The 27,979-nt window shown below is 32.4% G+C and overlaps 1 protein-coding gene across 4 annotated transcripts in view; it reads left to right on the plus strand.

The window, feature by feature from the left end:
- Positions 1-27,979, plus strand: part of LOC129749259 (atypical protein kinase C) — a 438,832-nt gene that overhangs the window by 311,087 nt on the left and 99,766 nt on the right. For all 4 annotated transcript variants that reach the window (XM_055744189.1, XM_055744187.1, XM_055744191.1 and 1 more), the window contains exons 5-6: positions 5,521-5,606; positions 26,378-26,536. In XM_055744189.1, coding sequence (XP_055600164.1) covers positions 5,521-5,606; positions 26,378-26,536 — 245 coding nt within the window. The remainder of the gene's footprint in view (positions 1-5,520; positions 5,607-26,377; positions 26,537-27,979) is intronic.

Raw genomic sequence — 27,979 nt, forward strand, 5'->3', positions numbered from 1 at the left:
TTGGACAAAATTGAGACAAAACTGAGACAGAACAGAGGCAAAATTAAGACAGAACTAAGACAAATTTGAAAGAAAATTGAATCCAAACTAAGATAGAAATAAAACTAAATATAAATTGAATCAAATTAAGACAGAAATGAGACAAGTTTTAGACAAAATTGAGACAAAATCGAGACATATTCGAGAAAAAAAATGGAGGCAACATCGAGACAAAATTGAGACAAATTAAGATAAAATGGCGATGAAATTGAGTTTAAATTGTCACAAAATTGTGATAAAATTGAGACAAACTTGTAACAAAATGGAGACAAAACTGAGACAAATTTGAGACAAAATTTAGACATATTTAGACAAATTCGAAACAAAATTTATACAAAAATAAGACAAAAATGAAACAGAATTAAGACAAAATTGGAACAAGGTTGAAACAAAATTGAGACAAAATCGAGACAATATTTAGGCAAATTGGATTAAAACTGCAGACAAGATTAAAACATAATTTATTGAAAAGTGAGACAAAGTTTTCCCAAAATCTAGACCTAATCGAGTCGAAATTTAAACATAATTGAGATAAAATTGCAAAAAATTGGGAAAAGATTGAGACAATCTTGAGACAAAATTGAGAAATTATATTGTCAAATATGAGTTAAAAAACTATTGAAAATTGATTTAAAAATGAGTCAAAATAAAAAAAAATTGAACAGGAAAGAAACATATATGTGACAAAACCTTGACAAAAATGTGACATGAATTTGACAAAAATAAATCAAAAATTAATAAAGTCACTAATGACTTAAAAGTGACAAAAAAAAAAATAGAAGAAAAACGATATTGAACAGAAATTTATATGAATGTGTTGTCATTAGAAAAAAAAATCAAAAATGGAACAAATATTCAAAAAAAAAAACATGTGACAAAAAATGGGAAAGAATGGAAAAAACCAGCAAAATACTGCGACAAATATTACTCACTGTCCCAAATTACAAAATTGACAATAAAAAATAATGGATTCGGTTTAAATCTGTTTTTGTCGATTTGTCATTTTTAATTATTTGTATGTTGTGTGATCAAAACTTTGATATTGAATCATATTAGACTGCGTAGTTAACGTATTTGTAACGTAGTGATCGCTATTTGATAGTTTTTAAAGCCTTTTTTTTAATCTGGACATTTTATGTAACGTTGTTCAGGTATGATTGAAAATCTAATCTCCTTCAGGTTGGTATACGTCGTTATGCGTCAAAATGGTATTCCTTTAATAATAATAATAATAATAATAATAATAATAATAATAATAATAATAATAATAATAATAATAATAATAATAATAATAATAATAATAATAATAATAATAATAATAATAATAATAATAATAATAATAATAATAATAATAATAATAATAATAATAATAATAATAATAATAATAATAATAATAATAATAATAATAATAATAATAATAATAATCGGAGAATGGTTTTTTTTTAATCAAAGGTAAACATATTACATCTTTCATTAGCATTATTTGATTAGAATCAATTAATAAAAAAAATGCCACCATGGACTTTAAATGTTCAAACGTTCAAAAAGTTGATTATTATGGGCACCTAAAAATGCTGAGAAATATGACAGATACAGAAAGCATAAAAATTGTGTTGTATTTTTTTTTTGTTCTGCTTAGTAGGAAACTGATAATAATGGTTGTTGTGTTAGCAAACTTACGCAGTTTATAATTTGATAGGGTTTTTTTAATATCTAAGGATTGCGTATCTGATGATTCTTCTTATTTTAATCTTGAAAATACAATTAACCATTTATTTTTGTTTTGATACACAGTTCGATACATTTGAGGCTTTTTAGTTAGATTTATTGTAAAAATTTCTAAACTATTTATATGCATGGTATGATTAATAAACAGTGCAAAATTATTTAAATATGTTTATCATGTAAAAGTACTTTTATGAATTTTTTTTTTTTTTTTTTTGTTTCGATTATAGTCGTATTACCATCTTTATGGCATTCGCGACTTTATCAACGTTGCAGTTGGCGGATCGTTATTGAAAAACTATCCGGTACAACTGTGTTCGATGTTTACTCTTGGGCTCGAACTCGCGGACATCGGCTCAGGAGACAACAGACTTGCCAACTGAGCTATATCACAAGCCCCCTGAATATTTATAATTTTTGCCTCATAGTTAGTGTTAGGAGTTTCAGTAGGAAACATTAGGAGCATAGGAGGTGTAGGACAAGCATATAACTCGTAAGGCTGGCCTAGCATCTCCCAGAGTTAAACCTTCCCAAATTTACTAACAATGCTCCAAAACCTCTCACGTTTATGGATAGGTCGTAGAGATCTCTGCATCTATCTATAAAGTAAACGTTGACTAACAGACCTTTCCCTTTTCCCCACACAGTTCGCAGGGTTCGGCCAGGGCACCTTCAACATTCTGTGGGGTCTGGTTTTCCATTTCAAGAGATCTTATAATCTGAGGCAACGAAATGGGAGACCATACTTCTATTGGAACTATAAGTCAGGAAATGTACCAAAATCTCGAAATAGATAATGTTGCAATTCCGAATGACTGTAGTTTCATAAAACGGGGAGTTGATGCGTAGCGCCAACCGAAGTTTTAGGCAACTGTTCCTGCGAATGCGATCAAAACTTTGCGTTGTTTTTTAAAAATTTGATATGTGTGTAAAAAATACGTTATTTTCACGGTTTCTACAAAGGTTCAGTACGTGTCGAAGTCTGTTGCGATTTTATCGTTTTTTAAGCAATCTCTTAGACCATTTCGCACTGACGGAGTTGATGCAATGCCAAATGATAAGCTTAAGGCGAACGTCGTCAGCGTTAAGTGTGAACTTGGTCTTCATTTGCTCATTGCAGTCGTTTTTATTTGTCACAGATATTGAAGTGAAGGAAGCAACTTTTTTGAAGGAATAAAAAATCGCATTAAAAGTTAAGTTAACAGTCGGAAGTACAGGAGCATGACGAAACTTGTTGGGTTTTTTTCTTCGTGTTATGATTCATGAATGATGATCCGGATACTTTGCCATCTTCCTCAGGAGTACTTGCCTTCAAAAAGTTCCTCATTTGATAAAATGTGACATTACGAGCTCGATCTTTGAGATCGTTTTTAAATTAGAGATTAGACGTAAGCCTCAATGTGTCCAATATGGACGTACAAACACTCTCGTTATTCTGGTATTGATTCCGTGAGTCGAAAGAGATGAAATGTTTGTTTACTTTCGGTTACGCTAATTGAGCACCGATTGATGATGATGATGGTTCTCTCATCAGCCAACAGCAAACGAGAGCTAAGTGGTCTTTAATTGTTTGTACCGACTGACCATTTCTTGTTCCTGGTTCCACCATTCATCGATGGGTGTTGTTGTGTTGAGCTGAGGTTTCTCGCTCAACCAGTTCATCTTCAATCGTTCTTCATCCATTTACGGTACAATTTTGACTGATGCTGTACGAAGAGGTGTAAATAAAGGCCACTTACAAGACACAACCTGTTGACGGGTTTTGAGCCACAAGAATTGTTAACGAATTATGCAAGACAAAACTGTCATGAATTTACCTTGGGGGGTTTGTTGTGTGAAGATTTAAATCTGTTGGATTAACTCGATAATCGGTAACATAATGACAAATGAAGGTTAGGAGGTGGTTGTACAAATAATTGCCGTTTTCTGGGCCTTTTTTATGTGCCTCTGTTTCCGAGTATGAAATAATCCGTTGGCCACATTGACGCTTACCAATTGAGAGTCTTCGGTTTTGGTTTTTTTATCCTCCACATGAGCCGTTGGCTATTCTCGTACCTGTGTTAATGTTGCAGCACAATTTTTGGCGAATTTTCAATCAATTTTTGTCATTGTTTGTGATTTCTGTCATTCTTGTTATTTTTGTCATTTTTAACATTTTTGTAATTTTTTATAATTTTTGTCATTTTTTTTGTCCTTTTGGTCATTTTGACACATTTTTTGATTTTTTGTCATTTTTATCAATTTTGTCATTTTTGACATTTTTGTAATGTTAATCATTTTTGTCATTTCTGCCTCTTCTCTCATTTTTGTCATTCTTGTCATTTTTGTCATTATGGTCATTATGGTCATTTTTGTCATTTTTGTCGTTTTTTGTCAATTTTGTCATTTTTGTCTTTTTTGTGAATTTTGTCATTTTTGTATTTTTTGTCATTTTTGTCAATTTTGTCAATTTTGTCATTTTTTTCATTTTTGTCATTTTTATAATTTTTGTCATTTTTGTCATTTTTGTCTTTCTGGTAATTTTTGTTATTTTCGTCATTTTTGTTATTTTGAAAATTTTTGAAATTTTTGTCATTTCCGTTATTTTTGTCATTTCTGCCACTTCTCTCATTTTTGTCATTTTTGTCATTTTTGTCAGTTTTGTCTTTCTGGTAATTTTTGTTATTTTTTTCATTTTTGACATTTTTGTCATTTCTGTTATTTTTGTCCTTTCTGCCACTTCTGCCACTTCTCTCATTTTTGTCATTTTTTCCATTTATGTCATTTTTGTCATTTTTGTCATTTTTGCCATTTTGTCAATTTTGTCATTTTTGTCACTTTTTGTCAATTTTTCACTTTTGTCCATTTTGTCATTATTTTAATTTTTGTCATTTTTGTCATTTTGTGATTTTGTCATTTTTGCTATTTTTGCTATTTTGTCACTTTTGTCATTTTTGTCACTTTTTGTCAATTTTTCAATGTTGTCAATTTTTTCATTTTTGTCATTTTTGTCATTTTTGTCACTTTTGTCATTTTTGTCAATTTTTCAATTTTTCAATTTTTCAATTTTGTCATTTTTGTCATTTTTGTCACAGTTTCCATGTTTTTCTTTTTTTGTATTTTTTGTCGTTTCGGTCATTTTTTTTCATTTTTGTAATTTTTTGTAATTTTTTTCATTTCTTACAATTTTGTTCTTTGTAATATTTCATTTGAAGGTTTTTTTTATTTCCGACGTTTGTAATTTTTTTCGGACATTTTTGTCAATTTTATGATTTTTGGCCTTCAAAAAAATGTTTTTGCATTTTTCTTATTTTAGACAATATTGTTTTCAAAATTCATCACACATTCTGCTCTTCTGCAGTCAAAATTGAACAAATGATAAAGATAGAAGATTGTAATTGAGTGTCCCGAGCTGCCTTACATTATTTATGCAAACTTTCCTGCCAGCAAGCATTTCGGGCCCAAAAAAAAGATAAATCAATATTTTGTGACCGTTTCAAGTTACCTTGGAACGCAATCTAGGAAACCTAGTCTGTCCCAAATTAAAACAGTAGGCTAGCGGCACAACAATAACAAAAAAAATGTTCTGTACGTTTACGACAACAACACTTTCGGACATAAATTAAACCAAACAACATCCAGTAAACCTTAAAGTTGTATCTGTGAATTAATAAATCAAACAGAAACCCCCTTCTCCGTGAATGCCACAGGGCTGCTGCTAATCGCTAACTAACTAACGCACTTTTCTCTTTGTTTCCTTCTCATTCTCGCTTACAGGTAGCATCTACAGGAGAGGAGCCCGAAGATGGCGCAAGCTGTACCGAATAAATGGGCACATATTCCAGGCGAAACGGTTCAATCGGGTAAGTGCTTTGACTGTTCAAAAAGACGTAACCAAGTGAAAATACTCTATAAAACTTTGTGGTGAAAATCGGTGTTGTTGATGTTGGTTACCTGACGAATTTGCTAATCTTGTAATCTACACCAGCATCGGTAGTTAGAGAAAGGCTTACAAAAACAATAAACTATAAGGCTCGCTTTTCGAAATGCGTTAGAGCATTTTTCCCCATCAATAGTGAAAGCCGCAAGGCCAGGGAATCGAAGACCATAAATCGGATAACATTGGTTTCGCAAATCCCGGAAACAGGTCCGGATTCAGAAAATTCCCTGAGAGTTACCAGTCGTAGTCTTTCATGAGTTGCGAAAATGTGCACTTTTCGATGGACGAGCCTTCCAAAATTTCCAATAAAGTACACTAAATGCTTTCTATAGGGCTTCAGCAACTTCTAAACCCACCATAATGTATGAGACAATTGTAGATCGTGGCATGTTACAACTTTGTTTCAAAGACAGCGAACCATTTTATCCTATCTACAACGTGTCAGGTTCAAAAAACTGTTTTTCAAGAGATTTTTTTTTTTACTTTGACTGTAACTCCTGAGGGTGATGTGATAGGACTTTGCCATATTCAACAGTCTTTTCTATTTTGAACAGATAAATATCAACATCATAGCCCTAATTCAAAAAACAAAAAAGTTAGCATTTTTATCTGGCTATCGGTGGACCCCTTGGCAAAAATTTGGATACTAGAATATGCTCCATGTAAAATTGAACAATGTTGCTGAAGATATCAAATGTCTATCTCTTCATCCCTGGGCACTATTAATTTCGTACAGCTAGATTGATGTTCTGCACCACTGTGCAATTTATAGATGTATAGATGCTATGTTTACAAGTCCAATATTTTCTGACGATCTGTCTAGTAGTTTTTAAAATAGCGTTCAATGAATAACTTCATTGACCTTATTTTTCGGTTGTTATCATCAAAATCCAGGAAAGTTCTTTTAAGAGACCCCAAAACAGCTGGAAATGAACTATTCGACCAAAGTTCATGTTATAAATCGTTCTAAGAGTTCCAGGCAATCTGACGGTTAGCTGAGATTTAAAAAAATTGAGGAATTTCCTATTCCACGAAAGTTGACTAGAAGGTTTAATCAAGGGTATTTAGGCGCAGTCTTATAGATCGCTCTTGGTGGGGTGATTTCACAATTTTTCAAAAATCGACCAATAAAATAAAAATTTATATCTAGTTAAAAATGTTGATGTTTAAAGAGTAATGTGGGTGCCCCTTTTCCTCCAATTTGATCTTTTTGAACTAAATTTGAGGGATTTTGAAAGATTTCAAAATTAGAAATGAAATTTAATTTTTTTTTACCCATTTTCCGTCTGAACTTATTTCGATATTCTTTGATACACCTTCAATTTGCGAAGCTATAACTTTCAATGCGAGAAAATGTTGATAAAAAGGTGATTTTCTTATTTTGTTGATTTATTTATTTAACCCTTTGTTTCATGATTTTTTATTTTTCCTTTCAAATTAATTTAAACAGTTGGAATTGATGTGTGCATTAAGAAAAAAAATACGATTTTTCAATTTTTCCATACATTAATTGTTGAAAATTTGTTACTTTATGAAGCGAAGGGTTAAGTCTTTGACTGCTGCCATACAGACCGAGTATTTAAATTAACTTATGTTTAAATTAAAACTATGTTAAAGCTATAGAACGTTATGGATTGCACATTTAAACATTGATTTGGATACATTGAAGTCAAACAAGTGCGACACATCGTTGAAGACTTGACAACATTTGCCAGAAAATTTAAAAAAAAATGACCTATCAGCTCATTAAGGAATCTCTGGTTATAAATGCCATTTATTATGTAAAAAAACACTTTTAGTTTAATAGAAGATAATTTTAAGAAACTTTTCCATTATATATTTTTTTCCTTTGCTTTTCAAATTAGTGCAAAGTAATCACAAAAAAAAAATAATAATGACTCCAACTCATATATTTGAGATAAGTTTTTGAATAAATAACTGCTATGAACTTAAAACTGATTTTAAAACTCTGATATTTTCTAACAAATAATATTTTCAAGAATAGTGATTCGAAAATATCGTTTTTTTTTTTATCAATTCTGAAATTCATTTCTCTTTATGAATTGTGGTCCATAAATTTTATAAATAAATCTGAATTTAATTCTGAAACAAAATATAAAAATATCTGTATTTTGAATTTTTTTTTTCAATCTGAATCGAATAACATGAAATTTTTATCATTTGTTTAGAAAAGTAACAACTTTGCAACAAAATAGGTACAAATAAAATTGAGTTATTACCTACTTAAAGGGCACAATTTTCCCTATATTTTGAACGATTTTTAGAAATAATAAAAAAATATGAAAATAAGGACAAATTTCTGATAGCATGAGGCAACAAAAATCACATTGGTACAAAAAATATAAGAGCTTATTTTGACTGGTTTAGCAGTGTTGAAAAATTTGCGTTTTTTAAAATAAAAAACTGTAAAATGTTGCATAGCCATCGAAAATAAAGGTTTTCATAAAATGATAAATTTTCTCGATAATTGCAAGTAATTCTGAAAAAAGCTAAAAAAGTTTTCTTTTTGATTTTTTAACAGTTCTACGGAATTACTCGAAATTGACCGAATTTTAAAAACAATTAAACCAAAATGAATCTTAGATATTTTTGTAAACAAAACCTTTTTCAGTCTTCTACATAGTTGTTAAATAAATTAAAATCTTGAATATCAAACATTTTAAACGACTTTCTGTGTTGTCACGAATAGTGAGATCATTTTCATTTGCCCGGATTTTTTTTATTGTGAAATGTTCGGATTTTTAACTTTATTTGCAATAGAAAAAAACCCAAATCGAATGACTAAAATTTCATATTTTTGTGACCAAAGATAAAAACTTTTTAACAAGTTTTGGTAAAATATCATGATCAATTTGATAGAACCCTAAAATACAATATTAAATAGACTGATGGGTTTTTGATTAAAATATAACGTTTCAATCAACCTCATTCTAAAGCATTGTATCTCTGAAAATAGGAAATCTAGGCAAAGTCTGGATCCTTCATGAAATAGGGGATAATTTAGTTGTAATGTATGTAGGTTTATCAGTTTATCAACAGGAATTCAGTAAAAAATGCTCAATTTTAAAACTATACGAGCCTTTAATGACAAATCTTGAGGGGATTGACAAAATCTGACGAAATATTAGAATCTCAAAGTTAGACAAACATGCAAGTACTGTTAGGCGAAAAGATCAAAGCAAGAGCGTTTTGAGTAGATCAAATCGAACAGTTTTCAAAAAATGTGAGCTAGAGCTTATGTGTTGTGGACTCTTAGATTGAAAAGCATCTTCTTAATTAAAATTGTGTAATTAGTTTGATTGTCTTTTCTTTAGAAATATACCTTATGGGGTTTTGAGCTGCTTTTTGTTACATTCAGGACTTTTGAACAAAAGTATATCAAGAAATTAAGAATTGAAATTTATTTAAAGGTTATTACAAGAAAAAGAAATATCTTCATTTCAAAGTTTTGATTTTTCTATTGATATCTTATTCAACATGCATTGTTTTATTTTTACGGAGATAAAATTTGAAAAAAGATCTACTGCCTTTCTCTGTGATATAATGTCTGTTTTCAATAAGTTACTGTATGAAACTAAAGCTTAAATTTAAGTACCCCTCTTAAAATCAACTCCGGTTTAGATGGAGTTTTCTGGAATCAGCGTTAAATCAAAACCAATCATTCATTATTCAACTTGCTTTTTGTGCATAATGATTTAAAATATGTCGATCTAACAATCCATACTAATGGCAACTGTTTGACAGTGAGTTGTAAAAGGCTAAATATAAGAAATTCTTTAAAAAAAACCCGATTTAATACACTTAACAGTGGATTTGAGCCTTTCTTTCAGATTCAAAACATATTTGTTTTGCGTGTTTTAATCCATAACGGTAGAATGTTTACAAAAATCACTTTTGTAAATGATTTTCGTTAAATGAAGCTATCAAACGGAATAAACTATAGGGGATAAACAAATATTTTTGAAAAATTACACGATTTTTTGTTACAATTGATAAAAACGATTTTTTGTTTTTTGTTGACACAAAAAACATCCTAAAGTAAACCGGAAATAATATTAAAGAATACATTTTAAAAAAAGATGCCCAGCCATGTGTTCATCGTTTATTTCTGAGAAACCTCTGAAGTGCAGGAAACGGGGATATGGAAAAATAGTTGAGTGGAATCATATGTGCTTCTCATATACTCTCAATCATTATATACCTTTTAGTCATTTTTGTGTCAGTTTTTTTAATAGAAGCATATTGTCAAGTTGGTCAATTTTGTAAATTGTGGCAGTTATCATTCTTTGAGAGTTTGTATAGTTTTTGTCATATTTTTTATTGTTATCCAATTTGTCAGATTTATCAATATCGCCAATTTATGTAATATTGAAAATTTGGTCAGTTTAGTAAGTTCTGTTATTTTTGTCAATTATTTTCATTTTTTGATTCTTGCGATTTTGTTCAGTTTTGTCAAATTAAGAAAATTTAACGGATTTTGTCATTTTTATGAGCTTTGCCAGTTTCATCATGTTTATCATTATTTTCACTTTCGTCATTTGTTATTCTGATATTTTTTAACATTTTGACATTGCTGTCATGTAAATAGCCCTATTTACCGCTGGTAGTGTTCATGATATTATGCAGGTTGTTTCACCAACACTTTTCAGTTTTGGGTCAATTAACCTCAAAAACGACCGTGTTCGTTGACTGGCTGCCCGTTTTTTGTACCGAGAGTTTTTGAGGTTAATTGTCCCGTCTCATCTGTACACGCTCAGTCAGTGTGCGTACGAAATGTCAAAAACAACTATATATTCGTTTTTGTTATTATAAGACTTTTTCTCATTATAATCATTCTTGTGAATTTGGTTATTTCAGTCATCTCAGTTCATTTTCGTGATGTTTTTAAAATTTTTTTTGACCGATTTGTTATTTTTGCCGTTTTAGTTATTACATTTTGGTTTGCTTTTTTAAGGTTTTCGAGAAAAATTGTTATGTGCATATGGAATATGCTGATATTTTTAACGAAAAAAATCTTATCATATATGTATCTCGAAGAACTGCATTTTATCTGGGGGAGGAAGACTGAATAAAATAAGAAAAAAATCTTTCAAACGTCAAATTTCTCTTATCAATCTACCGTCCAGTGCGAAGGTTCAAAATCTTACTTTCATATTTAGTGAATTTCAGTAAAACTGTTTTGATACTGAAAAGCACTTGTTTTGCATGAAACAATGATTTAATTAGGTTTTGTTTTGCTCTGGCGAATTCTGCAGATCAGACGTATTGAGTTTCTCAAATTTCGTTGAAGTTTTTGAAGCTGATAAATAAAAATTGTTTGATAACTGGTTTTTCTAAAAATAGCTTAAATAACAGATTTAGATTTAGGGTAGTTCCCATTGATCGAACAAAATTTTTATATAGTTTAAAGTTTACGATTACAAATCTTTTCAACAATTGTTGGCTTTTTGCCGAACAGTAAAAAAAAAAAAAAAACGATACAGAAAACGAAACAGCGAATTTCAGTTTTCCTTCCCCAGCATTTTATAAGCATTTTTATAAGAAGGCCAACCAAAAATTGTTTTACCTTGTCATTTACCTATATTTGCTCAAGTCTGCTGCTGGCCTTGAGCAGGATAAGTGAATGAGAAGGTACTACATTGCTTTAAACCTCAATTGACACAGCCGTGTAAAGCAGCGTCAAAAGTATTCATGAATTTTCGAACGATATGTATGGGATTTCGAAAATAAAAAATGATTTATGGAACATTGAATGCTTTTACTGCCCAAAAAACTAATCAGGCAATTTCATTTAAGTTAATTGCTAGGCAATTAGTCAAATTTATGTTCAAAAGCTTAAAGCATTCGGATTACAGGACAGTTTTTTTCGGAAATCGATAGTATTGCTGCATAATAATGGAATTTCGGAAAACTTTTCTTCAAATAATTGTTCAGAATACTTTTAATCAAAGTTGTTACAATTGGTTATGAATGTTGTTTTATTCAAGATATCACACAAATTGAAAATGGAATTTTTATAACGTTTTTTTGGTTGGCCTACCAATGCATATGCAAAGAACGGAATAGTATACCTAGCATCCAATTATCCTGTATGTTGAGGGAAGCGCAAGAGGAACAACAATAACAACTGAACAATTGTAATGCACGTACACTGAAAAAACTTTTCACATGAACGCTACGTGAAAATGTACAAAGATTTTTGCCATCATTAGAAATCTACGTGTATTTCATGTAGCAAACAGAAAAGGCGCAGCAAGTTGACTTCACGTAATTTTCATATGAATTGCAAGAGAATTCCACTTGAAGCGAACTAAGGATGGATTTGCTCTGCTACATGCGATTCACCTAGATTTTAATAAAAATTAACGTGTTGTGTTTTCTTTTGCATACTTAAAGAAAAGGATTTTTTTTTAAACGGAATTTTATTTAGCAGTATAAATAAAAACACATAACTTTTCATTTACACTTGCACTATTTATAAAAAATTCACTTAACTTTGACTCTTTAACTTAAACTTTAATTTAACCTTACGACGCCGTCAAGTGTATTCTGTGCGCCTCCGTTGCAGTTGCTTGATCGACCAACAGCTCAAATTCCACATCCTGTTGAAATGGAAAAAGATATAAATAACATTCCAACAAAAACATATTTACTACTTACGAAACAAAACAGCTGGTAGATCACCAAAAAAGATTCTATTTGTCAGCTGATAATACTTAAATCCACGCCATATTGAGAACTGTGTTCCTTCACATAGATTTTACGTGAATTAGCCATTCAGAGTTATGTGAACATCACATAGAATCCATCAGATTCGATTTGCGGACCGTTTGATTTCCACGTAAATCGAATGTATCTTTGTTTTGACAGCACTCAACCATGTGAATTTCACGTAAGAATCAAGTGATTTTTATTAGCTCCTAGGTTCGTTACGTAAATCAAGCAAAAATTCACGTAATTAGTGGCTACGTGAAAATCCAGGTGAATTTAACGTTCCTTTCTCGGCTGAGTGTACAAGTATAACTATGCCAACGAATGGCGCGCAACGTAAGGTAGATTTTTGAAAAGGGTACAATGAAAATTAAGTTTTTTGAGACTAATATCGTTGAATTCGCCCTTATCAAAAGTGTTAATGTTTTGATTAATGATGATGCCCAAATGCTCTGGTTTTTGGAAAATCATCAATATTTGCTAAAGGCAATCAATGTTAATGATTTTTTTCAGACAATCTGTTTCGTTAATATTCAGTTTTTGAAATTTACGATAAATTTCGATTCAAGTGTGAAAGAGAATGCTTAACAAAACTGTAGATCTTGAGTCGGGTTTCATATAATAACCGTACAATTTATCATGGACAATTTTGTCATTATTGTCGTAATTGTATACTTTGGCCAATTTTGGTGATTTTTTCTCACTATTTGCCATATTTGCGAAATTTGTCAGGTTTGTCATTTTTAGTCAAATTTATCAAGTTTGTAATTTTTAAGAATATCATCAATTGTAATTTTTGACAATTTTACCAATTTTGCCATTTTTCTAATTATGGCCTGTTATGACATTTTTGTCAATTAGGTCAGTTTCGTTAATTTGTTTAATTTTTATATTTTTCACTGTTTTTAATCCAGTCAATTTAGCTTATTTTGATAATTTCTACAATTGTATGAATAATATTGTTTTTATCTATTCAGTTTTGTCAATTTTGTAATGTTATCATTTTGTGAATCCATTTATTTAGTCATTTTTGTCTTTTCTATCATTTTTTGTGGAAATTGTCAATTTTTACAAAAATATCATTTAATTTTCTAAACTTAGATAATTGAACATTTTGCAATTGAGAGAGTCATGCTTGGGTCATGCTTGAACATTATCAAAAAAATCATTTTATTAGTTTTGTCGGTTTCATCAATTCTGTAAATTTTGTTATTGTTGTCATTTTTTTCAATTTTGTCGTTTATGTTATTTTTCAGCGATATTGAACATTTCCTGTCATATTACACCATGACCAAATTAAATTTTCAGAGTTTCTTAGAACAATTTATGTCCAAACCCAGAAGTCTGGAATTGTCTGGGAGAAATGTCAAAAGTCTGGAAACCTGAAAAAATGTCTGGCAAAAGTCCAAAAATCTGGAAGATTCAGACAAAATCTTTAAGGATGACATCACTGCCCTCCACCCCGGCTGGGACTGAGTGCATGGCCTGAGTTTTGCACAAGCAGCACCGTAAACCATGCCACAGATGGTTGCTTGTGCAAAAAATTTCGATCCTGATCGATTTCACTCAAACCATTTGCGTGCTCATTCAAGCAGTGTAATGTATTCACAGCGCCAGAATTTCATCTCATTTTCCAGAAAGTGGTGAAGTCTATGTAAAGAGCCTGTAATAAAAACAAAAGAGACGCAATCTGATCCTTTCAAGAATAAATCATATAGCAACCCCGCTTTCATTTGGGCGCAGCACTGCTTTGCTTCAAACTTCACATGACTTCAATTCTGGTTGCGTTTATTTTTATTCGGAAGTGGTTTTTGGTCTAGTCTGGTGTTTCAACTAAGCTGTTTTTTGGTATTGTCATCAATAGAAAAAAAAGTCAATCATGGAGTGTTTGGCAAACAATTGTTCTAACAAAACCTGCCCCGGATTTAAAAATATATTTTTCTTCCGGTTCCCGACTGAACCAAAAAAACGGGAGAAATTGCTCGCATTCTGCCATCTTTCGGGAGATTCTATACTGGAATCCGCAACTTTCATTGATAAACTTTCCCTTTCGACTCCGCTGATCCGGCAACATCTTGTGCTGGCAATGAAAACTTAAAATTAAAAAAAAAAATCCAACATATTTATCATTAAAAAATTATAACTTTACCAATTCAGTACCAAGAAATAAGACCTTGAGAATCTAGCTTCTTATCGAAATAGAGCATTCAAAAACATGTGTTTTGATTACCCTTTGTTTACAGATATGAATGATAATACTTTCGCTACCGCCGCTTTCGCAATTCCAAATTTTCCAGTTTGACAAGTCTTTTGCTCGATTGGAATGACACTGACAGAAAATCGAAAATTCCAATCGTGACATTTCGTCTCTTTTGATTATAGAGGCTCGTTAAGTCTATGGGCGATGGGCGCTTACAATCCCGGTATACGATTTCTCATGTGTTAAACAGAGAAAGCAGTAGCCTTCACATCAATTTCACTCCGATTAGCTGTCATTCTAGAGGAAATTTGTTTAAGAGTTAAGAGCAAGCTTAATTCTTGTCAGCAAGCCCAAGCCCAATGACCCGCTTCACGATGCGTGACATTAAATTGCATAATAAGGTTCATGTTCCAGCTCAGCGTTTTGCCGAACCGAATCAAAAATTTGGGTAAAAGATTTCATTATTGATCAACACGGTTGGCACCGCTGAATCAATCATAGGGATCATTAAATGGAAATCTTATTTCCCTTCTGAGAAAGGGCAAACGACATAGCGTCGCGGCGTCGCAGATGATGCACACCATCTCATCTTCTCTCAAGCCGTTCGGACTCAGGAAGCTTTTGCCTGAGCACGAATCTCGTTCGTGGAAACAAATTTAAACGAACCAAACAAATGCTACTCGTTCTTCTTGAGCTTTGAGCTTACGGGCTAGTTTTTTCTTTCCTTTTCTCTTCCCCTCTACACACCTCATCATGCTTGAGATTTCGTTCGTGTCGAAAATCCTATGCAGTGCAATAGGCGATGGAAGCGCTGCCGAATTTGGGTGATGGTTTTGCATTAGTGCGAGCGGGATGCAGCTAAAATTTCACCCAACTTTTGACAGATACGGGTTTTTCTTAAGGAGGGAAAGAATAACTTTTCGATTCCATCGCCCAATGGCTGTTGTAACCAAAACAAAAATTTGTAATTTATTTTGAAATGGGCGAATGCGCCAAATATAAACTAATGGAGTTATCAGCTGGCCTAAAAATTTCGTTCGGAAATTTACATTTTGATTATACAAAGTTATCTGGTGGATAAAAAGTTTCCGAGAATTTAAAAAAAAAACAGAATCATATTTATGATAGAAACAGTTATGTTGGTACATTTGCATTATTCAAAATTCGATACCGAGTTAATTAAATGACAAAATGATTTGACAGAAATGAATACGGTAAAAATTACCAAAAGAACAAAGGCTAAGAAATAACGCAAATCACAAAAATGACAGAATTGACAAAAATTATACAACTGGAAAAATTGCCTGAATTGACCAAATTGACACGATTGACCGAAATGACAAAATTGCGTGATTGTCAAAATTTAAAAAAAAAATAAATCAATGACATAATCTGATAAAAACGCATTAACAATAACAGATAACAAACATAACAAAACTTGGCAGAAATTATAAAATTGTAAAAATTACAAAATTGACCAAATTTACGATATTGCAAAAGTTGACAATAATGAAAAAAAAAATTAAAAAATCTAAAAAAAACTACATAATAGACAAAAAATATCATAAATGATAAAATCAAACAAATAGACATTAGTATCCAAATTGGCAAAATTGACAGATTTGATAAAACTGATAAAACTAATAAAATTGACGAATTTTCAAATGCCAATTATGACATTTTTGTTTAATTTTTTAATTTATTCAATTTTAAAAATTTCGTCTTTTTGGTCAATTTTGTTAATTTCATAACTTTGTTGCATTTCGTTGATTTGATCAATTTAGTCAGTTGTCATTTGTGTCAATCTTTTCATTTTGTTATTTTTGGCATTTTTTAAATTTTGTAATTTTTGTCAGTTTTTATCAGTTTTCTTACACTGCAAAAAATCCACATATTTGGAATATGTGTTAGCCTTATAGATTTTTGCAATTTGATTCCCATTTGGAAAATACGTGCCCAAACATATAGAAATCAAAATGATAACTTTTATATGCGTCGCATAAAAGTTATTTAATACACATAAATATTATGAGCATTCATTTGCATTGTACTAAAAATCTGCCTACTTTAAGGCGTTTAAATTCTTGCTTACTCAAAAGTGATTTTTAATGTTCGAATTCGTTTTTCGGATGAAAATATACATAAACTGATTTTGGCACATTCCTGTAGGAATAAATATTTATTTTGGATTCCGGCATGATAATTCCATAATTCCAAGTCAGAGTTTCCTGCGGGGAAAAAAGAATGGATCAATGAAGATTCACTGCTATAATTTTAATCATTACTCACCTAATTAGTTGACAGTACGCCAACTTTTTCTTTAGGTCGACCATTTTAAAAACACGAGAATTTTTTTCAAAGACTTAAATCATATAATTTATGTGTCAATATCATATAAACTTCATATTTCGAACATGAATTTTATGTGTGACATATGATAATCATATGAATCATATAAAATCTAAGCGTTGAACAATTTTGAAGACGTATGTGTGGGGAAATATACATCCCAAGTGTGGATTTTTTGCAGTGTATGTTTTTCAGTTTTTTCTATGGGGCCAATTTTGTCGATTAAGTCATTTTTGCCAATATTGTCATTGTTGTGATTTTTGTCATTTTCATCAATTTTATCAATTTTGTCGTTTTTGTCATTTGTGTAATTTTTGTGAATATTGTCAATTTTATAAAATTTGTCATACCATTTTATTTTCTAAACTGAGAACGAAAATGGCAACGAATGAAAAAAACTATCTCAATGTCAACTTTTATAACCATTTTATAATTTTTACATGAGAACTACCATCATGATTGCAGTTTTTCCAAAAAATCATTCAAAAGCAACAATATTAAATTATTAATTAAGTAACCATATAAAATGGTTAATGAAAATGAGCGTGTGAAGAAATTGATATGGTGTGCTTCGTTCTCCCACACGCGCCCCTTCGTCGTTTTGTCCTTCACAGAGCAACCTGAATATTATGTTGGCCGAATCTCGAAGTAACAATCACTTTCGTACCATGCAGTGTGGGCATGACGTACTCATCAACGACTTCATTTATTTCGGGGTCGTACCCCTTGGTGAAGACCAATTTTATGTTTAATAGTAATTCGGAACTTCGGTTCTGAAATTTTTGAGATGGTTCGGTTACAAACTGAACCATTAAATTGAAAAAGAATAAACCATTGCCCGGGAAAATTTGAGATGTCGTCTTCCTCCCACACGGTTTGGGTCACGATGACATCAAACCTGAGTGGGAGTGAAGCCTGTCTGTTCTCCCTTCCACACATCGACAGATCCATACTTTTAGATAGCATGCGCGTATCTATGACGTCACGTATAATTTGACGTCATAGATACGATAATCTTGATTTTAGTGATTGCTGGTTGCGGGTTAGTGGTTAGCAAGCCAAATTGACACGTTTTTTGGAGTGATGATTTGATGATAATTACTATGAAAATTTATTTTTCAAACTATTTTGTTTTTTTTTCTTTCTTTTATAGGATGAAGAAGAAAAAAAATCAAATTTTTTAAGCTAAAAATCATTTTTATTGTACTGCCCAGTTTCGCAAAAACGTGCAAAAAAAGTTTACAAAAAATCACACCAGTACACACAAATACACAGACATCGTCTGAACTCGACGAGCTGATTCGATAGGTACCTATAAAGGTATATCTAAGACCCATAATTAATGATCTCCCAAATCGACCGATAACTATACCTTTCTGAAAGAAAGGCAAAAACATAAAAATATTTGATATGGAGATATTTTTCGAAAAATTATCCTTTTGAACGCGTCAGAAATCCTTGGTCCATGTGTTTATCGATTCAAAATAGCTATTGACAATTATGTCTTAAACATACCACAATCTGTTTTTTTCTTTTTGAACAAAAAAATATTCTATGTTAGGTAGAAAAGAAGAAATATGAAACACGTTTCAAGACGGGTTTGGGAAAAACTCACAAAAAATTCACTAATGTGTTAAATGGTTGCAACCAAAAAAGTTTGGATATTAAGTTATTTAGTCTATAAAGCTATGCAATTTTCGAAAACAAAAGTTCCTTAAACGATAAAGTCATATGTGGTACTCATGTGGTTATAATTGAACTAAATTTCTGTGTATCTGCCAAAAAAATTGGGTTTGAGAGGTTCAACATTACAAAAAATGTAAAAAGAAAGGTATGAAAAAATAGACTTTCAGTAGAAGTCCTACGCTTCTGAAACGCCTATTGAAAAATTTGTCACCGCAATGGAAAATTTGACTTGAAAATCCGAATTAAAATCCGATTATTTCGATTCTGGTAATGGTAAAATCGGTCAATAACCCTGTCTGACTCTTCCAACAAACTAGAAACAGGTCGTACTTCATTTTACAGGCCTAAAAAGTTGTCCACCGGTAGAATTATCAAAATATGCGGGTAAAACCGGGCGTTTAATAATTGGAAAGCGAACTTTTTAGCGAAAATATGGCATATCTCCAGCTAGAAATTTTTCGTTTACAAGTCTCGCCTGGAAAGATCGTCCAAATATTTGGCTCATGTAAACATTACATTACGAGGCAGTTCTACTGAAAATTTCATCAATTTCTATTCAGACATTCGTCATTTGTCATGCATTCATGAAACAAAGTGTTGCATATTTTTAGAATGCCTACTCTTTAGTTTTCAACTGTTTTCATACGAATTCAAACAATCGAACTTCTAATAAGGTTTTGTCGAATTTAATTTTTGAAATTTCAAAGCTCCAATGTTCTTAAAAGTGAAAACAAATGTGAGAATTTCTGCAGATTTTTGAAACGATTCCAAGGTTTCCGAGTTCTGATTTGAAGCAAGCTTTGTATGAAAAAATAGTAAAAAATATTTCGGGAATCAAAAATTAAAATTTCCGTTCTCTAACTTTTCTACAGAGTGCAGGGAAGTAGAATTAGAGAAAAAAAATATAACGTCGCAAACAGAGTGCTTTTTTCTTGGAAATAATCTAGCAATACTGTCAGAATTGTCAGAAGCAAATCGTCCAATATTCAGAAATTTTGGTTCTATCGAGAAAGTTATTCGAGTCTTGAAATAAAAGTTTGCAAATGAATAGAACTTCATAAAATCTGTTTGAAGCTACAAAAATTGTTTAAGAGTTACCAAAACCATCTTGCTCCTGGTGGGTGCTCAGTTTACTCCACATGGTGACAGATTTTCAGTTTCTGATACATGATTCAAACCTGTGTTAAACTAAAATCCTCGAAGAGATTCCTTTTTCTTAACTTAACTCTAAGCGTACATCTCCGAAGATATGATGGCTAGCATCTTACAAATGCTAAAACCACCAACCCACAGAAAGTGTACTATGTACGCCGTAACCGGGATTCGATCTCATGCCCGCTGGCTTAGAAGACGCCACGTGCTGCGGCAAGTTATGGCTATTTTACTCTCAATTCCCCTAAATTTTTCAAATTGTGTGAGTTTTTTCGAGGAATCGAATGAAGGCTTTTTGAGCCACTGAACGCATCATAAAATCGAGTAATGACCGTTAAACTTTCAATTCCCCATTATTTTTAATATAGTTCAGAAAAAGCACGTCCGAAATTAAATTTTTTCAACCAAATGCGCCCTATTTAGTTTGATTTTTTCCGAGAAATCGAATGAAGGCTACTTGAGCCTCCGAACGCATCTTAAAATGGAGTTACTGCTGTTTTTACCCTTAATTCCCTTACATTATTCAATTAATTCAGATAAAGGCATATTCGGACTTGAAAGTTTTGAACCAAATGATACCTTTCTTATGTGATTTTTTATATGATTTTATGTGAGCATCGAAAACTAGAGTAATGACCGCTTTACCTCCAATTCCTCAACATTTTTAATATATTTCAGAAAAAAAACATGTCCGGACTGGAAAATTTAGGAGAAAATGAGACTTTAGTATGATTTTTTCTGAGGAATCGAATAAAGGCTATTTGAGTAATCGCACGCAACGGAAAATGGAGTAATGGCTGTTTTAACCTCAATTCCCCTACATTTTTAAATATAGTAGAAAAGCATGTTCGGACTTGAAATTTTTAAATCAAATGAAACGAAATGTTTTGCGATTTTTTTTATGAATCGAATGATGGCTGTTTGAGCCACCGCGCGCTTCGAAAAATGGAGCTATGGCTGTTTTACTCTCAATTTTCCTACATTTTTCAATTATTTAAGAAAAAGTTTGTTCGTACTGAAAAATTTAGGAACAAATGAAAACTATCTGGTGTGTTTTTTCTCTGAGCATTCGAATAAAGCTATTTGAGCTCCACCGCTGTTTAAGCCACCACACGCTTCGGAAATCGGAACTATTTGAAAAATGTAGCGGAATTAAGAGTAAAAACAGCCATAACTCCATTACCCGATACGTGCAGTGACTCAAATAAACTTCATTTGATTTCTCAGAAAGAAAAATCACACTAAATAGGTCTAGGTCTACAGTTCTTTCTCAGCCTCCAGCAAGACCAGTCGATTCTTCGATCTCGGTGCTTGCTGAAAATAAAGGCTAAAATTTATTCTCAAATGGTTATTAAAGTTCAGTGGTGTTTTACACAATGAATCCGTCACCCGGTGATAAGCCGGAACGTACTCTTCCGGAATGGCTGGACCCAACCAACATGCATGGGAAGCTGTACTACATATTTTTGCGTGCTGCAGATGGACACAATCTACCAAATAATCCATTTCTGATTGGAAGATCTATCGAAAAACAAGTGGGAAAAATTGAAGGAGCATTCTACGACCGCAACAAGAAATGGTACGTCTTGAAGATCAGGAATAAAGACCAAGGTAGGCATTTACTGCTACTAAAAAAGTTAGAAGATGGTACTCCCATCGAATTTGGAAGACATCCTACATTAAATAGCAGAAAATTTATTGTGCGATGTGACGAAGTTATTGGTATGACAGATGAAGAGCTACTTTCCGAATTGTCGAACCAAAAAATAACACACGTTCGCCGCATTACGAAAAAAACACCAGATGGTATTGTCGGTACACCAACTTTGGTACTAACGATAAATTCGACAATCATACCGAAATTTGTGCAGTTCGGATTGCTTCGAGTGCGCACTCGGGTTTACATACCACAACCACTGCTTTGTAAACTTTGTTACCGTTACAATCACACCAAAAAACGTTGCACATTCGAAAAAGCATGCAGCATATGTTGTAGCACAAAGCATGACTCAACTGGATGCCCTGGTATTAAATACTGCCAAACATGCCAATCATCGGATCACTCACCCACAGAGAAAAGCTGTAGGAAATGGAAAGAAGAAGAAGCAGTTTAGAGGATGAGCGTAGAAAAAAATGTAACCATTGCAGAAGCCCGTCGCACAATTTGCACCAACTCTAACTCGACCAGCTACGCATCTATTACTCGATCTGGAATAGCACAAAAAAACTCAAATCACCCGCAGCAGAATCAAACCGAACAGCAACAAATGAAACGTGTTCACCAAACAGTAGAACCTGGACCGAAAGCACTAACTGTCGAAAGCCCTCCTCGCAAGCGATCGCCTTGCCCTCGCCAAGCACATGGTGTGCCTACCGAAAGCGATGATCCCCTCAACGAGACCAACAAATCATCTTCCTCTGCCGTGAAGCAATACGGCAAACCAAACTCTTCTCTTTCAACCCCCTCTTCCTAATAGTGTAAAGATGAAATTAAATAAGCCCCCCGGCACATAAATACTTTTGTAAAGTAATATGCCTAATAAAACTTAATTTAGAAATAAAAAAAAAGGGTCTAGGTCTAGGTAAATTTTCCAGTCCGAACATGCTTTTTCTGAACTATATTATACGTGTAGGGAAATTGGGGAAATTCTTTATTCACATAAGAAGTGTCAAATGAGACACTTCTTATGTGAATGTTAACAATGTTCAAGTCCGAACAAGCGTTTTTCTGAATAAATTGAAAAATATAGGAGAATTGAAGGTAAAAACAGCCATAAATCCGTTTTCCGTTGCGTGCGATGGCTCAAATAACCATCATTTAATTCCTCGGAAAAAAACATATACAATAAGTCTTGTTTAGTTCAAAATTTTCAAATCCGATCATGCTTTTTTCTGAACTATATTAAAAATGATGCGAAATTAAGAGGAAAATAATCATATATCTATTTTCCGAAGCGTGTGGTAGATCAAAAAATCTTCTTTCCACTCCACGAAAAAATTTACACAAGATAGGTATGTTTTTGTTCAAAAAATTTTAATTCAAAAAGTTTTTCAGCATTGTTTACAAAATATAGGAGAACTAGGGTTAAAAGGGACTATATCTCCGTTCGTAAGCTCGTGTGGCGTCCCAATCGATTTTTTAGACATTTTCACTAAAGAAGAGTAAATTTTCATAGATTTGGTTCGTGTAGGAAGGATGATATTGAATTTCTCCGCGATTTATACAATGTATTTCCCATTTCTCACAGTGGGTTGAACCCTGGAATTGATTGACTGGCTCTTGAGCAGACTTTTACGCTATAAATTTTTAGTCAAACAAAATTTAAAATTATTGTATCTTGGAGAACTCTCCTTTTTGGCAAGAAACCCCCTATAAGTACAGCCCTGTCCAGGAGGTAAACCCGGCAAGGTCGAGAATAAAAGATCGATAAATTGCAGGGAAAAAATGGGTTCCGGCAACCATTACCATGCGGCGCGTAGCAACAGTAGAGGTACTACCTTCGTACAATCCGGAGCTTGCGTTTGCAAAAAAAAAAACTAGGTACAACCGATAGGTAGAACTTTGTCCGTCCGTCCTTCCGGAGATTTACCTCAATGCTCTACAAGACCACAAACAAACACGGCCACATTCAGAGAGAAAGCATATCGGTGGGGCCAAAACCTGACCGAGTAAAACGATGCAAAATATTACCGGGCCAGCATTTTCATAAATAATCTAAACAATGGAAGCTATCCTCCGGACTTCTCTCCTGCCTGACCTGATAGCATCAGATTTCGAAATCTCGCACCACCGATTTTGCCGGGAGGAAAAACTGGGGAAAAGGGTCATAAAAAATAACCCCCCAGCCCCAGCCCCCCAGATTCGTTGTTGGTTTAATCAATTTTTAATAAACCTATGTGTCGGATAGAATCGTCCATTGCTGCCAGGATTCCGATCGGATCGGAACATCAGATCGGCGCGCGGAAGGTACCCTTTCCCTAGTTTTCCTGTTCCGAAGCTGCAGATGGTAGCTTTCTCCAGCTTTGTTGGCGATTTTGCTGCATGGGAAATCGGCTTTTGATGAAGGTTAACGATATCCGTTCCGACAAAAGGGCAGAACCATTCATTCTGGAAGGACGCAGGAGATAGCAACAGCAACCAGAAAACGCACCGCACCGGATAGGGATTAGAAAATCGGTTTTTTCTTTGGAGATTTTCTGAGAGCCTCTGTGTGTGGAGAAAGGGTACGAAATAAATCTGCTGGCATTGTAGGGAAAATTATGCGTATATTTGCAATTTTTCAAGTGATATGAGATTTAGGTTTTTTCCAACAATTTGTATTTGTTATTGAAAGGAATCCTCAATTAGCTGTTTTCGTTTTATAACATGTTCAATCAGATTGATTTCTTATATAATACTCTTGGAACCTTAATTATATTCGATTAAAAACGACAAATCGAACTTTCCAGATTGCCCTGATTTATCCGGACTTGCCCGGATATTTGACTCAAAATTTTTCAATTTTTCTCTTATTTTTCAACCGATTTTCATAGTTTTGGAAATCTTGTAGTGTAACTCAAATATGATTCTTACGCATTATTCAGCTACAACACTTCAGTTTTCCTTTATTCAAAGTCTAAGAGAAAAAAACCGGAAAACAAGCTTCGGGATTGAGACTGTAAATCAGCTACGGAATGCTCAAAAAAATTCACTTTGTGTCCAAGAAAGCTGAAGTTAAAAGCAATACGTTGCACACAAGGATATTTTTTTAAATTGTTTAGATCATGACCATAAAAAATGTAAAAAAAGTGTACACCACAACCGTACTCCATTAAAAAAATAATGATACAAAAGTAAATATTACAATAATTCATTGAGGGTCCCGAAGAAATTTTTCATGGAAACACATCAACATAACATATTTCTTTCATAATAAAAAAAGAAGCGTTTTTCGCAAGCAAACAATGTCACATTTAATGATTTATAAAAACAGATAGTTTTGATATTGTTTTTTTTTCTCCTAAAACCCACACACATAGGTGTCCAAAGTACAAATTAACCGCGAGAAGGGAAAATATATTGTAGAATACTTGAATTATAAACTTTTTTCACTCAACCCAAAACTACATTCTGTCTTGGATAGAAATAATCATAGAGAAATAACCTTTATTCCCGTGCTTTTGTCAATATGCTACAGCGTTGCCAGTTTTTTTTAGGCTAACTCTAACTCTAACTCTAACATTTTGTAATAGAAAAACATTTTTTTTAATGTTAGAGTTTATTATTTATTTTTCAAGGAATCTCAACACATCTTAGCCCAAAAAATTTGAAATTTGAAGATGGCGAAAGCTTGAAAATTTTTAAAAGAAAAGTCGATCGATTGTTCCCTTGATAGCAAGTGTAATAGGGAAGAGTCTCCTCTATAATGTGGAATTTTTTTTAAGATTTGCGGAATTGTGCTTAAAACAGACACCGTAACATGAGGAGGGAAAATTCTGCGAAACTCATAGCCTGAGGATAAAGACTACATGTTCGAAATATATCTTTTTCTGAAGTCTTTCGATCTTCGCTTTCAACTTCTCATTTCTCCTATTCGTATCTCTATCTCCATTTATTTTAAAGCTTTCAATTATAAACATAAAAGCCTTATTTTTGCTCCGTGAAAATGATGAAAATTGTTTCCAAATAGACAAGATTTTTTTCAAATTAAAGCTTTCTGATTATCAAAATAAGCTATCATAAATCACAAAAATTATATCCTTCAGATAGGTTCGTAATCCTGTTTTTGGTCCGCATGTTTTTGGACTAAATTCGCAATTCTAAGTTCGGAATTAATTCTGAGAGAGAAAACTTCCTCAACTCTCTCAGGTAGCTACCCATCCAAATGTTAACTTCCTATTTATGTTACTCTATAGGTTTGTTATGTGTCTTTTAGTTTCTAAGAAAGTTTCTTAATTTAGTTAACATTTTGTTCAACTTTTCAAAATATTAGTAGATTAATTCCATCTTTAATGGAAAATGGATTTGAAACTTACCAGCTTCTTGGGTTCCCTGTCACTGGAAAAACATTTTCTTGAACACGAAATATACATTTTTTTTTTCAATTTATCTCGTTTTTCATATTTCTTTTTGTTCTTATTTGTAATTGAGTTATCGTACAGCGGATTTTAGGATTTAAAAGGAATATTTGTATGCCTTTGGCACTTTCTGCATAAGGAATGAAGGTTATCGCTAAGCGATTGTGAATCCTCAACCAGGACAGCCTTTTAAAAGATTCCTTCCAAAAACCTTCGCTCTTTGGTAATCACGTCACTTCCAATTACTGTCAGCACCGGCTGTTACTACTAGAAGCTTGTTGTAAGTAACTAACTATCTCTGCAGTAACTTCCGCCAAAAGCCAGCGAGAGCCAGGCAAAAGGTGACATCAAACTCTATCGCTCCACTTTCTTCCGAACTTCCTCCGGAGCATCGGGAAGTTAATACCGACTAATTGGATTCTATTTATACCTTCTTCTGGATTTGCATACAGGACCTATTCGCGGATGGTGACTAACGGATCATCTTTTTTTGCTCTCTCTCTCTTTCGTCTTTACAGAAAGCCTTCTGCGCCTTTTGCCACGACCGGATCTGGGGCCTTGGCCGGCAGGGCTTCAAGTGCATCCAGTGCAAGCTGCTGGTGCACAAGAAGTGCCACAAGCTTGGCAACAAACCGTGCAGCAACGAACACGTGGAGCCGGTCTTCAAGGAGCGTGATGTAAGTATCATCTCTAGCTGTATATTTGTATAAAACACCTTTTGCTTTTCCAGTTTGCACTACCACTGTATGTCATAGAATGTTTTTTGAAAATGTTTAAGACAAATCGGGGAAGTTATACAAATAACAAAACGATTTAACAAAATGTATAGATTTTTTTTCTTTAAGTGCTCCATTAAAAGCATTCTGTTGATTCGAAACAAACCTCGACATTAGGGTGGCAGAGAAAATCAAATTTCAACAACTGACAAATAAATTTGGTTATTTGGCTCAAAAATGGTGTGTGCAAATTTTAAGTCCAAAAGGACTTGATTGTCCATTGAGCTGAAATAGGGCCACTAGAGTGGTCCCAAAAATAATTTATGGAAAAAAGAAATTGAAACGTAAATAATTTTTGTATGATGTCTTAAATTAAACAGAGAAATATGACTCCAAAATAACACCAAAATGACACAAGAATGGCACATAAATAACAAAAATGACAAACAAATCAAAAATAAATCACAAAATGGACTAAAATGACAAAAATGAACAAAATTGATAAAAATTACACAAAAAGTGACATCTAAAAAACACCAGAATGAAATAAAAAAGCACGAAAATGACAAGAATGACAAAAAAATGATACAAAAAATAACACCAAAATAACAAAAATAACCAAAATGTCAAAAATGGCAAAACAAGACACCAAATGACAAAACTGACAAAAATAAAATGAAAATGGCACAAAAATGAAACGAAAATGTCACAAAAATTAAAATAAATAACAAAAGGCTAAAGAAGGGAACATAATGACTAAAACGAAAAAAAATGACAAACGTAACACGAAAATGAGTAGAAACTTACAAAAAATGAGTAAAAACTACCCCAAATTGACACGACAAAAGTGACAAAAATGACAAAAATGACAAAAATGACAAAAATGACAAAAATGACAAAAATGACAAAAATGACAAAAATGACAAAAATGACAAAAATGACAAAAATGACAAAAATGACAAAAATGACAAAAATGACAAAAATGACAAAAATGACAAAAATGGCAAAAATGACAAAAATGACAAAAATGACAAAAATGACAAAAATGACAAAAATGACAAAAATGACAAAAATGACAAAAATGACAAAAATGACAAAAATGACAAAAATGACAAAAATGACAAAAATGACAAAAATGACAAAAATGACAAAAATGACAAAAATGACAAAAATGACAAAAATGACAAAAATGACAAAAATGACAAAAATGACAAAAATGACAAAAATGACAAAAATGACAAAAATGACAAAAATGACAAAAATGACAAAAATGACAAAAATGACAAAAATGACAAAAATGACAAAAATGACAAAAATGACAAAAATGACAAAAATGACAAAAATGACAAAAATGACAAAAATGACAAAAATGACAAAAATGACAAAAATGACAAAAATGACAAA

Source organism: Uranotaenia lowii, chromosome 2 (genome assembly GCF_029784155.1).
Source record: "Uranotaenia lowii strain MFRU-FL chromosome 2, ASM2978415v1, whole genome shotgun sequence".
Classification (NCBI taxonomy): Eukaryota; Metazoa; Arthropoda; class Insecta; order Diptera; family Culicidae; genus Uranotaenia; species Uranotaenia lowii.